This window comes from Lepisosteus platostomus, chromosome 10 (genome assembly GCF_059453375.1).
Source record: "Lepisosteus platostomus isolate fLepPlt1 chromosome 10, fLepPlt1.hap1, whole genome shotgun sequence".
In the NCBI taxonomy this organism is placed as follows: domain Eukaryota; kingdom Metazoa; phylum Chordata; class Actinopteri; order Semionotiformes; family Lepisosteidae; genus Lepisosteus; species Lepisosteus platostomus.
The window spans coordinates 11,486,922-11,501,244 of NC_142620.1; the positions used below are offsets into that span (position 1 = coordinate 11,486,922).

Sequence of the window (14,323 nt, forward strand, 5' to 3'; positions counted from 1 at the left end):
GAGCTGACTATTGCAACAAAAGAACTGTTTATGACAACTTCAGCAAAGCAAACAGAATGTTCTTTTCCCATGATGATGAAGACATTGTGCACTTATTAAACAAAAGTACACTGGAAAACACTAATTTCAGCCAAGTGCAATATTTGGCAAATGCCATTATATAGATTGCAAAATACACTGGAAATAAATATATAAGAAATACTTTCATGTCATACACCCTAACAAGGACCTCCACATTAAAAAAATCAATTCTACTCTATGTCTATAATTTCCATAAATTAAGAGACTATTTATCATAAAATTTAAACGAATACCTCCATGTTCATGGAACCAAAAGATCAAGACACCTGGATGGAAAACCTCTACATTAGTTTCGTTCCCTGTGAAGTGGAAGACAAAGTCACTTCAAAATTGTCAGTCATTTCAAAATGCGCTGCCAATGCTCTAATGTGTCTAACACATGTCTGTGTCCTCCCTAGTATAATCCTTTGATTTACAGTGTTCTTTATGCAATCGTGTTTTATGAACATACTGTCAGCATACAAACAGGAAAAAACCAGAATGCACACCCGGAAGTCACAGGGAATGCTGGCCAGCACAAAAAGCAGTGGAAAGAGTAGAGTCAGATGAATGCACACACTGTACTCCAAAACAGATTTTATTTAACAATCCTCAAGGGCACAATTGGTAAACAAATAAAATATACAAGATCTCCCTGGTCATGTGAAAGGAAGCCCTTCTTTCTTATTACAGTTAAATAAAATTCAATAAACCCATCTGGGCATATACTGTATTTTGCAATTAAAACACATACAGTATACTGTATAAAACGTCATTACTGGACAATATATAAATTACATATAAGTTGATTTACAGTGCATAGTACATTTAATAAATTCAAAACAAAACTCAATATTTTTTTTTAATAGGGGGCTTCCTATTATATGGAATGCCTGTAGTTAGCAAACTCTTGTGTATATGGTGAAAGATCTTTGTCTAGCCAATAGTATTTGCTCTGATGAAATACTGCTAGTTATGAAGCTTGGTGGAAGCAAAAGAAAATAAGGGGATGAATGTTGGAAATGTCAGAAAAGTGTGGTAGTGTGGTCTCTTTTTTCTACGTATTCATAGGTCACTGCTTCTTCACGAAGTTTGTGATCCAGTCTTGCTGAGACTGAAGTAAATCATGGAGTGGTGAGCTAAAGTGATATATGATTAAACAGCAATTTAATAATGCTTGTGATATTGGGTTTTAATTTAATTAATTAAAGAAGGTTAGTTGGAACCAATATCTTGGCTTCCTTCAAAGACACAGCTGGATGACACCCTGGGATCAATAATGTACTGACTTTGGCAGATGGGCCAGTGGGTCCGAATGGCTTCCTCTTATTTGAAAACACCTTTCTTAATTTCTTATGAGATTTCCTCTAATAAACACAGAAGGGGGGCATACATAGAGTATACTGTTTTTCGTATTAATGCACGAGACCTACAGTAATGTGTTTGGATTATAATGTCAGAATGACGGGCCAGTGCTGACATCTGTTGGAATAAAAAGACATGACATTCCACTTATAAGGTAAAATAATTCAATATGGCACATTGGCATACTGTATCTGCAAATTAAACTTGTAAAATTATAGCAAAAAGGCCAAAAAAGCAAATGAATGTATTTAAAATTGTTAAATTATAGAACACAGTAAATTTACAGTATGTTCAAACTACACTACAGTGCATATTTTTGTTCACTACAGTAAAGAATTAGAAAAATCAACATTGACTAAGCATTTGCTATATTAGGTTAAAAAGCATAAATACAATCATCTATCAAATAAGTGACAGCCTATAAAATGTAAATATATTCTAAGATTTCAGTTCATTCCTAATTTTGATGATTTAAAAATATATGAATGAAGCAATCTCATTGGAAATGCTTCTAATATTTTACTCAAGCAGCATAATAGTTGGGACTGCTGCTCTCTTCCCCATATCCCTGTGAGCTGTTTGATACCAAAACACTGTGATTAATGTGATTAATCGAACCACTGTAAATCTAGACTACCAATTAAATCACCAATTGCATTTAATTTAAATTCCACACTCAAAAGACATTGATAGAATTTTTGTTGACCATTGTAGGAAAAGAAATTGTAGTGTTTTGTATTTTTAAGGCAATCAGCATTCAATTAGCCCTTCAGTACATTCTGTAGGAGAAAGATGCTCTGCTTTCATTACACTGCTGTCTCATTATTGGATTATCACATTTTTTAATGTGATCTACAGCAACAAAACATACACAGCTTTGAACATGTGCCAATTTTGCCAGCTGGTTAAAACGCATTTGTAAAAAATAATTGGATGTCTAATTGACAGAATGAGTTCATCTGAATGCCTGCTTTCTGAGGAATTCACACATTCCAGCCAGGAGATGGAAGCAAAGACCACTGAATAAGACTCCTGCAATGGCATTTTCCTGACATTTTTGGGAGGCAGTGATCTAGCATGTTTGTAGGCAGAGATCTACTTTTTTCATGGCTAAGATATTCGAAGAGCAGAACTTGTGAAATACATATGTTTTAGATATCTCTAAAGATTTGACAGCATGTGCACTGATGTCTGGTGAACAATATTCATTGTACACAGAAAGTGCAATGTCTTAATTGTAGATACAAATTTAAAAGTAAATATTGCATCTCTCTTTTAATTATGTAAGTTCCTTATTATTTTGTTTCTGTGGCTTATTATTAGTTTTAATTATAATAAATGTGCTATAAACAAATGTGCATATGTACTCACTGGGGACATTTGTCTGATCTTGGAATGATGAATGGATGCAGATTCTGCCGTATTAGTTTGCATGTACAGTATTTCAGTTGCACATCTAACCTTACCGTGTGTCCTTGATGAGATGATACAGCTCAGTGCCACCTCACTTAAACTGATCTAGAGCTGTTCTCTACTCATAACAAATTCATTTATGCAATGGAGCTCTGAGCCAAGTTCATTCTTAATTGCTGCCATGCTGCATTTCATATCAGATGTGTAATATTATATTGGTTTGTTTGTGAAGGCTGCTTCTGGCAGACACAATATACATCTTCCTGATATACCAGAGATCTGCACACATATTGCTCAATAACAATTACAGTACCTGTGTTTACTTCCATTACTCATGTGTTTATTTCCTAACCATCAATAAATATGATAGCCAATGACACGTTTCTTACACAGCTTTTAAATATCCTCTAATAGGCATTTTTACAACCTGATTCACAAATACCTGAATGAACCACTAAATAATGAACTTGGAGTGTGTGATTATAATCTGTGAAATGATAGATGACATAGTCAGAAATTGGTATTTTGTGCTTTCACAGTAGAATGCATAAAAAGGTCCAGTATCAAGTATGTGTATAACTCATTTGCATATACAGTACTGTACCTGAGATCTGCAGATTTTCATTCTTCCAAAGAAACATACTATTTTTAGTGATTGTCTTAATTGGATCTATTTCAACACCTTACCCATAATAATCAGCTGCTGGAGATTGAAAAAACCTTCAGGGTTATAGTCTTTCAAATGCAGATTTGTAGATTCCTTGTGTATACCACATACTGTATTCTATACAATGCCCACCAGACATATTGGAACAACAATTAAAACTGTCATTATTGTTCTATAGTCCAGTGATTTGTATTTGTGATCATGTTTTAATTAATATTAATTATTATTAATATCAACATTGATATTAATCCATCCAGCTATTTCCTACCAACTCAAGGTCACAGGGGATCTGGAGCTCATTTCAGCAAACAAAGGCAGGTGCAGGGTGGGTACATTCTGGACAGGACAGTTATGGTTAAAGTTTGTATCTGAGCAATTACTGTGCAGTGTTCAGGTGCCAGCAGGGCACACATAAGGAGACTGGATATTACATGCTGGCCCGTGAAAGTTTCTGTGTGTGTCTGAAGAAACAAATCGGTTCAGTTTGTGACAGCAACTATTATGTGTCTTACCTTTATCTACATAACAATTGGCAACAAGGATGGCCGAATTTACCTTGACCCCTCCTCTTCCATTCCTACCACTGCCTGGAGAGCACCCAGTCCCTTGGAAATGCTGCTTGAGAGTATGGAGACATACTGGATCTAATACTGTAAGCCAAGGAACTGGAGCGTCTGACTGATGCCCGTAAACGTGCACAGCTCCTGTATGGCCTTGGGACTCGGGGACAATGCTTATTCAGATCGTTGAGGACTGCTGACTAATACACTGATGGAGCACGAGACCACGGTTTCAGAGATCCTGATGCGGTGCTTTACGTTTCAGCAGAGAAGCTAAATCCCAGGTGAATCTATTGACAGCAGTTGTCTGCAATGTGCAAACTGTAACTTAGGGATGCTGAAATGATAAGGGAGAAAACAACCAATGGTCAAGAACGTGACCGCTAGTTAATGGAAGCTGATGATTTCAGGCTAGCGAGAGCAATTGTAAAGGCTTGTCTTATCGAAAGTGCCACCCGGTGTGCGGCTCAGCTCACAGGAGCAGCAGTGCAGATGCCAGTGCAACACTGTAATCCTCTGTGCCCGATGGACTGTGGATTTGGATGGTGACCTGTAGTGAGGCCATACAACAGCTCACCTCCGCACCAGTGCTGGCTCACTTTGACCCTTTGACATCTCAGCCCTAGCGGTGGGGGCGTTTCTCTCACAGGTGCAGAGAGGTACAGAACGGCCAGTGGCTTCCACAATACACATGTTGAGTTCAGGTGAGCAGAACTATGCAGTGGAAGAGCAGGAAGCCCTGGCTTGTGAATTCTAGCATATGTGCTTGTACAGCTGACCATTCAGGCTCTGAAAAGAACGTTGAGCTCTCACAGCACTCATGTCTACTTCATGCATGGAGCACAGACTGCTTCGACTACACCCCCGGGCAGAACGCCAGCAACACCTGCAACACCACTTCCGGCTCCAGTTCACACCAGCTCATGACAATATGATTCCATTCTCTCACACTCTCTGCCACCACAGACAACTCAAGTACCACAGGAAGATGCAAACCCTGATGTCATCCAGAAGCTTCTTGAACTCGTCCAATCAGGTGTGTCGGAATGGAGGAGCCCCTCTTCTATAACCCAAGGCTGGCCAGCCCTGCATGTTGGGCGAATTTGCAACCAGTTGCCAGGGTGTGAAGGAAGAGCTGTTGTTGGAATGAGTCATGTCAAACACAGCGTTACCGGGAACTAGTGTAGTGGCCTGATATCGACTGCAACATCAAGACAATGTTGAAGGTCAGCACGGCCTGCCTGTTCAGAGGCAAGCTGGGACAGCCACCACCTCCACCTCTGCAACCTCCAACCTGGCCTTCACAGCCATGAGCCAAGTAGACATCTGCAGAGAGCTTCACAATGTACCTCAGCACTCCTGGTTTCTGTGGTAGTTCCATTCCAAATTGCTGGTGTATTCTGTGCCTTGAAAAAATATTCAGACTCACATTTTTCACATTTTGTGCTTCAAAATATACATTCACAATACTTTGAAGTAGAAATTAATATTTTGTATACATTTACCTTACTTACATTAAGAGTAAATTTGAATTCATGTAGGAGCACAAAATTATCCTAATGTTCCACACAGTTAGTTGAGTGCCCCTTCTCTATGTACAATAATAGTGGTTCACAAGATTTTAGAATAAAACCACTTGTGTTTATTAGGTTCTTCAGGCAGTTTGTGAATTTCAAGCAAATATTTAACCATGAAGACCAAGGAGCTTTCAAAATAACTTGGATAAAGCTGTACTGTATATACTGTAGGCACAGTTCAGGAGAAGTCTAAAATAATTTCAAAGATCTGTTAAGCATGGCAGAGTCAATTATTATTAAGAAGTGGAAGGCATCCAGACTGTGCCTAGATCACGTTGTCTTCCCACCATTGAGCAGTTGGTCAAGGCAGAAACATTAAGAGAACTACAGAGTTCAGTCACTGAGAAAATGTTCCGGGGTCAACAATACCCTGGTCACTCCCCAAAGGAGGCTTGTATGGAACCAAGGAAAAAACATCTAAAGCCTCTCGTAGGGTTTTCAAAAAAGCACATACTGTACATGATACTGCAAATATGTGAAAAAAGGATTTGTGGTCAGACAACACAAAATTGAAAGTGTTCATACTTCAGTTTATTTTTGTTACAAATAAGAACACCCAATAAATATTAAACACTGATTAATTACACTTGGAGCATAGTGCCATACAATATGTAATAAGAAATAATAATAACAACCTCACATAGAAAAGAGCAATGATTTTGCTTGTCACTTTTGCAAATCACTTGGCAAATGGGGAGCTATATTTAAGAAGATACATACAGTAGAGAGGGAAATTTTATACTGTAACTCAAGGGAAGAGAAAAGTGATTCTCCAGGGCTTTGCTTTCACTATGTTTTCACTTGTATTGTGAGACTCAGACATTCCCAGACAATCCTTACAATTTTCACAGATTCCATTTCCTCAATTATAATCATCAATGCAATAAATAACCTTGACATATATGTATTTTGTATAGTATCTTTGGGCAAAATCTGAATGTTAGAAATTATAAACCGTATTTGACATGTAGGTTAAAGTACACATCATTACAACTAAGTTTATAATGTTCATAGCATTACAGTGTAATTTAAGGCTGGTGGTAAAAATAAGATAAAAATAAATTTACACCTAAACCTGTTACCTGAAATAGTAAGGTAGTCCACAATCAGTGCTTATCATAGTCTGTGGAACAATACAATAGGATACATCATATTTACTTATTGTAAATAACTTGTAAAGCATTGTCTACTTACTGTTGAAGTAAAGTTTGATCTGGAACACAAAGCCTTACAAAAGTACATAGTGTTTTTGCAATGTACAGCTGTAGTTCATATACAGTATAATATATAGTAGCTGTAAAATACATAATTAAATGGGATAATGATATTGGTCCTTGAACCTTTCCAGGTAATGCAGTACAGTAGGTGTTGAATTCAATGGATTTTAGCAAACTATAAGAATTGTAGTACCTAATACATCAACAGGATTCATCTCGCTAGATAAAAATGTATTTTTAATTACCATTACTGCCATTTCTATTTCTTTTCTCCTAAACAGAAAAACAATTTTTGCTTCCTCCACATGACAGACTTCATAACAACAAGTAAACAGAAAGCCATTTTAGGCCCCCTCTTCACGAACTTAATGATTTTTTTCTTATCTTTCTCTTTTCGTAAAATGCAGCGACGTTGAAAAACTAAAATCTTCGGAACAGGTCATAAATCTTTTTTACATACAGTGTAAAACAGATCACAATGGTGCAGTAGTCTTAAAAGGTGAGCCTTATCAACATGTTTTTTTATTAACTTTGACATCAGGGAGTTCTTCAAGATCAAACTGCAAAGGAAAATAAATATTGCAAATGGAGGGATCGGGATCTAGTCACACTATATTAACAGCAAGCTTATATTTCATTCAGTTGGCAATGCTCACACAATTCATCATCTCACTCTGTCTTTTCTGAGATACCATTATATATTTATAAAATACATGCTGAGCTCACATTTGAAACAAAATAGTCAAAAGGGGGCTAAACATTTACATCACAACATTTAAAATATTTAGTAAGAGAATAAAAAGGAACCATGAATAAAAACACTCAAAATATCAAACAGTGTTAAAAAATAATTTAGATTAAGCACCAGGACTCCATTTGTCTGTGAATTGAGTGTAGCAATATCTAAAAGTGCTTTATTTGTGGGTTTTCCCTGCAGACATTCTGTTTTTTCTGTTGAATGAATGTACAGTAAAGAGTCCCTTTCAGGAAGGCTAAGAACAGTTGAAGTATATTCTTCCCAGTTGGCAATTTATATTAATATATTTCACACCCATAAAACAGGATGATTTATTCTGAGTGTTTTTATTAGAGTTGTTTTTGTTGGCAGCTTTATTTTGCTTTGACACACTTCACAAGCATAGAGCAATGAATCATATCTGTGTGAAATACAGTAAAACTGTTGGTCATTAACCATGCTATCATTAAGTCTAATTCATAAATTAACACTTCAGTTTTCTGCACTGATTGATGTTTTTTAATTACAATGGGTACTTATCCACTAAATGCTTCTCACTGATGTGACACTGCTGTCTGTCAGTTTGTCAAACTAGCACTGTTTTCATTCAAAAGGCTTATTCTTCAATTAGCAAAAAAATGATGAAACCCAAAACAGATGTGTCAGGATAATTCTACCAAAAACGCTTTTTTTATTGCTTTTTTCCTCCAGGGGCTTAGTTTGAAAATCCTATTTCAAATACCTACAACTCATACTTATAAACATACTGGTTTCATAGAAAAGTCGTGAAACCAAATTTAAATTTGTGAGTTTGATCCATCTCCGATTTGTATTTACTGTGTCATCCTAATCCCATTTGATCAAAGAATTCAGGAATTACAAATGCAAAGTCTAAATGGCACACATACAGTACTGATGCACAATAACAAATGCAACATTTTTATCTGTAGCTTATTGGACACATTCTGTACATGATGATATTTATATTTATAAAATGTTCATTTATTGTTTAAGTAGTATGGTTCCTTAGGATAAATCCACTCTTAGGAACAAGTATTCATCCTTGAGCTCAAGTTATGTGATTTACAAAAGAGCCAAGTAGATGTTCAGTGTTTGGTATTTGAATTAAAATTGCCACAATATGTTGATTAAGCATCTTTATTAAAAGCTAATCAAGAGATATGATTTTACTTAATGTAAGAATTGTGAAAGTTACAACCATGCCTTGTTGAAACGATGAAAATCTCTTTCCCTTAGCATGATTAAAGGCAGCCTGTCTGTGATACATGTCTTTATCCATAATTCTCAAAAGACTGCAGTGGCTGCATTGTTAGGAATTCCAAAAAGAATAACACATTAACAGAAGGACTGCAGGTCTCTACCTGTAAGAAAATGAACTGCATGTTCGGAAGACATTCAGGAATAATGTTGACAACTGAAAGAAGAAATTGCCATTGAACCTCTGAAGCAGTGGAAGAAGTAGTAGAGGCTGTAATTCACCATGATTGTTTAATTCTTGACAGACCTAACAGGAGCACAACATGTATGGATTTTTGTTAAGATTGTGTTGGGTATTGAGGTGATTAAGATGGCGAATGAAAGTGTGATGATGTGGGCTTTAAAACAAAAGCAGCTTTGACATACATTAAGGAGAACCTTACTGCTCAACGGCACATCAACAAAGTCCTTAAGTCAATAGGTTTTGTTGCTCCAAGTCAATCCAGAAGTGTACATTTTCAAGCAAGGTGTTACAATGATAGGAGTTCAACAACTCCCACAGTGGGAACGACTTGTCAATTCCATCAAAAAGAGACAACCACAAATGTCTCACCTTCGCCACCTGTCTTCAGACAGGAAGAGTGCCTGAACATCCAGTCTTTCCAGAGATATACAGTATCAGATCTATGAGTCAATGCTTCCAGTATTGTGTTAATGCTCAGGGAGCTGATATTGAAACCTAACTAAATATACCTGTTTTTGTTTTTGACAATATTTTATGATTATCAAAACTTATCAAGACTCTTTAATATGTATTTTTTCACTTTTTGTTATTGTGTTTGACATCACATCTTAAAATGTATTATTCAATAGACCTGACTGCTGCATTTCTTGTGTGCACCAGTATACTAATCAATTTTCATAATAAACAATATTTTTTATTTTACACCAGCAGAAAACTGTTTGTATTTTAGCTTTCAAATGCACAGTAAAACGCCAGTGCTCAGGAAAAGTTGTGCAGCCTCAATAAGTCTTGAGCTATTGCTATGAACATTTGCTTTTCAAATTATTGTACATAATTTGGATTTTTAAGAGGCAGCACAACCCGGTGGAGAGATCAGATTGACGTGTAATGTTTTCCATAGTTGGTCAATTTAATTTTCTCTGGCAAAATAATGTTCATGGAATGCTCCTCCCCATTGTTGGCTTTTAAGAAATGATTCCTCTGCTTTCGCACAAGCTGGCTGTACTTGGCATTGGCCATCCACATCTCACATTTGTTGAAGAAAACGATTCCAGTTGTGCCCAGAACAACAAGACAGGTCAGTAAACCCAACACAATGAAACAGATGACTTGGCTTTTGTTGATGAGGGAGTTGGAGCTGTGGACTGTTTCTTTCATGGTGATCTTCAGGACTTCACGATCCTGATGATGCAATATTTTGTGAAAGATGTGAGAAGGCAAGCTGTAGTGCTGAACATGGCTGGGCTCTTTATCAGAGGGTCTGGAAGCTTTGACCCTGTGGGAGCTGCAAGCTTTTCCTGTAAACCCTGGCTTGCAGACACAGTGGAAATCCCCATCTGGATGCTGTAGGCACCTCCCACCATTTTCACAGGGATGGCTGACACAAGGAACCAGAGTGTCATTGCAGTTTTTTCCACTGAATCTCCCAGGACAAAGGCAGGTGTAATCAGGCCCATGGTCTACACAGGTCCCACCATTCACACATGGGCTGGATTCACAGTCATCCAAATCAATTTCACAGAAATTTCCATTGAAACCCGGGGGGCACAAGCAGGAGGGGTGCAATGCAGACCCGTTATAATCTTGGCAGGTTCCTCCATTTTGGCACGGAGACCTAGGAGATGGGAGCTACAAGTTACAAATGCCAACTGAACAAGTGATCTGATTCTTTTTCATTTAATTTTGTGTGCATTTCTGAAATTGACTGTGTCAACACAGTGAAATTAAACGTGAAATAAAAATTAAACTTTTTGGGAAACACACTGCACTTTTCAGTCTGTTTATAATGCTAATAAAATAAGACTCATTAGTCTGATAATAATGAAGATGATTGTCACTTCCAGCAAACTTATCTGCAAAATAATCCAATTTATCAATTGGTCTATTAAGATATATTTATTGTCTAATATTATTGGGAAATGAAACCAAGGTTTCAGGAATGAAGTAAGAACACATTGTTATTTCCATTCTTAAAATCCATCAATCAAAACAGAAATATTTTATAATCAGCATCTATTCATTTCCAGGTATGGATTAAGCTGTTATATGTTTTAGTGCTATATATGGTTTTATAGAAATTGCCTTTGTCTCATATGCTCTTAGATTTCCTTTCTATGGGTCCCTATTTTTTATTTGAGTCAAGGGCAAATGAGATGAATGAGTACATAGTTCTCAGGTTAGGCTGTTGACCTAAATCACTGTCCCAGTGAAGCTGAAGGTTACCCGTTAGTGAAGCACGGTCCCATCTTCTGCTGACAGTTTTTCCCTGTGTACCCATGTGCGCATATACAGATGTATCCTCCGTTGCCAGTTTCAATGCATGTGGAGTTATTAGAACAGGGCTGTGACATACAGGAGTGGATGTCTACCACATAAAAGAAAAATAAGAGTGAGAGAATTCTGAAAATTATCACTGAATAAGAAACTTGTCTTTTGGTACTGAAAATTACAGGGTCTGAAATAATAATAATAATAATAATAATAATAATAATAATAATAATAATAATAATTATAAAATCATGCACTCAGTTTATTTTCATTTTCTCCTCTTCATTCTAGCTTGTTTGAATGCTGAGAACAAGACAAACTGTAGTATCATGGGACACAAAGACTGTTACTTTATTTATGCTGATTGCAGTTATTTAAAATTGCTGTGTAGAAAAAGAAGGCTTACTTCTGTCACACTGACTCCCCACCCATCCCTCTTCACATATGCACTGCCACGGTTTCTGGCAGGTCCCGTGTAAGCAGCCGGGGTACGGCACGCACTGATCGCAGGTCTGACCTCGCCACCCAGGTCTGCACCTGAAAGCGCCAGCCCTTCACATTTCATATTGGTAAACAGTACTGCCTAGTGACCATTCATTCACCCATCCATTCGTCCATTCAGTAGTCCATTCATCTATTCACCCTGTCTACCAAATTATCCATCTGCATTTAGAAAGAGACATCAAATATCCAAAGTTCCCTTTGAAGTGAGAAAAAATAGTTTTTAATTGAACCAGTGCCCTTTTTTTATTGCATTGCTCCCCCCCAGACACACACTGTTTACTTTGAAGCTTTTACAAGTGAGAAAGAACACAAAGATCTCTGGTGGTGTACATGAAATGAAATTTCAGATTCTGCACTCTCTCTTGGCAAAACATCGACTGTAGAGCTGACCACCCACAGGGAGTTAACCACCCCCCAGCAATATGAATACCAATGTCTGACCACCCACAGGGAGTTAACCACCCCCCAGCAATATGAATACCAATGTCGACATCCACAATAAAGGCACCAAAGTCCATGATCGTGATAGAAGTTGTTGAAGTCCCCAAGACATACACATTAAAAACGAGTGCTTTATTTTTTTAAAAAAAGAATTGGGTTTGCTTTAGAAATCTCAACAATGTTGCCGGTAAGTGTTTGTTGTGTTTTCTTTTCAGTATATAAAATGACGCAGACTAGTTGCTAAATAAAGAAAAAATCGTGCTGTACCTGCACTCTCCAGATGTCTCACAGAAGCCGTTCTCTGGATTGCAACCAATACATTCTGTACCTAAAGACATCGGGTATTTTATAAACTCAATTAAAAGAGAAATGTCTTAATCAAACTACAGTTCTGCAAGAAAGGGCCTTATTGTGGCGTATATTTAAACAGTTTAAATCTTATAAAATACTAGGTTCTGGTTCTCGAACTGTTTGCTTGAGTCAGAACGTGAACGTAAAGAATCGCATTGAATTACTGCTCCATTGTTAAGAGAACGGTAAAAACGATGTTATCTTACCATCGCTGATGCAGACTGTTAGAAGGAACAAAAGGCAGACTGCGAGTAGAGAGTGAAGAGTCGAAAAATCCATCCCGAGTCTCGGCTCTATGATTAAAAGCTCATTATCCTGCAGGAGAAACAATTTTCAGTTTACACAAGTGGACGCTGAATGAAGCGACCGTTTAGCGGAACTGTTGCTCTTTCTGAGCCTCAAGGAAGAAGTTCTGGACGCAGTTAATATATAGACACACAGGAGACCTTCCTTTCAGTTATAGTTTAACCTTCAGGTCAGTTTCGGAAGGTTAATATATGTAACAGTTCCATACAGCTTGGTGAATAACAATTACTTGTTCGACGAGTTTGGGACTTCGTTGTGTGAATACTAAATATACAGTACACAATGTAGAAACACTATATATACAGTATATCACAGACGTCCGAGACTTCGCCGTGTTTAACTGTAACTAAATAATGATTCAAACGTCTTAAAACTCCCCCACTCTCCATACAATATATTAACATCTAGCTTATATTCTTGAAATTTTAGAACAGTACCTGTTTTGACCCGTTGTTCCTCTTTCAGCGTGAAAATTGTATTTTCACTCCAGGATAATGTCAATGGAACGTTAAAGCCATAAAGTCATATTTGACATCTTTCACATGCAAAGAGAACCAAAACTTATTTTTACTTCATTTCAGTTTTGTCTCTTTAGTTACCACGTTTGCACTTCGGCTCAGGAGACAGACTGTGAAATGCGCCTTCACACTGCACTGTTTGGAGAAAGGAGCTGTCCAGCACTCGAACCTCCTGAACGCATGCGCCGCCGTGACAAACTGAGTGGGGCTATAAGAAAAGCAGGTTTAATTACAGCACCTCGACTGTCCGGTGATTAATTAAAACAAGGGTTGTATTGTTGTAAGAAAACAGTGGATTTCTAATTTAAAAAAAATACCATAGTCAAAACCAAACAAAAAAATTGTGATTGGGAACGCCACACTATAAAAAATGCCTTTTTTATTATTTGTACGTTCTGAAAATATTTGTGAGTAAAAAAAAACAATAAGGTGAAAAAGTAATCAAACGTTTAGTAACAGTTGATAGTTGTAGTTATTAAATGAGCTCATTATGCTCCATTCTTCTGGATTCTGAGATACAGAAGAATACTGAGCCCTACGTTTAAAAAAGTAAGCTTGGATCCCAGTTCTTGTACAAGACTCATTGCAAAAACGTTATTTTGTTACTGAAATTACTTAATCACATTAACATTTTATGTTCAATTTCGCGTTCGGCAGTGCTGGATTTTATTGTGCTACTTCAGTTCTGAGCATTGTCATTAAAATGTATACTATAAATATACATACTGCATTCAGTATAAGAGGGTGATATATATACAGTATACAGTAATAGTACTGGATATTCAGTCTCCGAGATTATCACATTATGGTGGGATAATTATATTCTTTACCTGAAATGTGTGGAAGTTCATTTTTACATCGGTAGGATTCGTTTTTGA

At 37.0% G+C, this 14,323-nt stretch overlaps 1 protein-coding gene across 1 annotated transcript; it reads right to left on the reverse strand.

Annotated features, from left to right (window-relative positions):
- Positions 1 to 6,151: 6,151 nt before the first annotated feature.
- On the reverse strand, positions 6,152 to 13,615 carry dlk1 (delta like non-canonical Notch ligand 1). Its single transcript, XM_088648132.1, has 6 exons — positions 13,365 to 13,615; positions 12,828 to 12,936; positions 12,538 to 12,598; positions 11,732 to 11,862; positions 11,281 to 11,422; positions 6,152 to 10,672 (listed from the first exon to the last, which is right to left on the reverse strand). The coding sequence occupies exons 2-6, from the start codon at positions 12,898 to 12,900 to the stop codon at positions 9,931 to 9,933; spliced, it is 1,149 nt and encodes a 382-aa protein (XP_088504258.1). The 5' UTR covers positions 12,901 to 12,936; positions 13,365 to 13,615; the 3' UTR covers positions 6,152 to 9,930.
- Positions 13,616 to 14,323: the final 708 nt, after the last annotated feature.

Bases quoted from the DNA above. Each gene is read 5' to 3' on its own strand.
- dlk1 (XM_088648132.1), bottom strand. From the start codon at position 12,900: ATGGATTTTTCGACTCTTCACTCTCTACTCGCAGTCTGCCTTTTGTTC. The intron at 11,863-12,537 runs GTACAGCACGAT...TGGCGCTTTCAG, and splicing joins GAGACATCTGGAGAGTGCAG to GTGCAGACCTGGGTGGCGAG. The intron at 11,423-11,731 runs GTAAGCCTTCTT...TTTATGTGGTAG, and splicing joins GGGGAGTCAGTGTGACAGAA to ACATCCACTCCTGTATGTCA.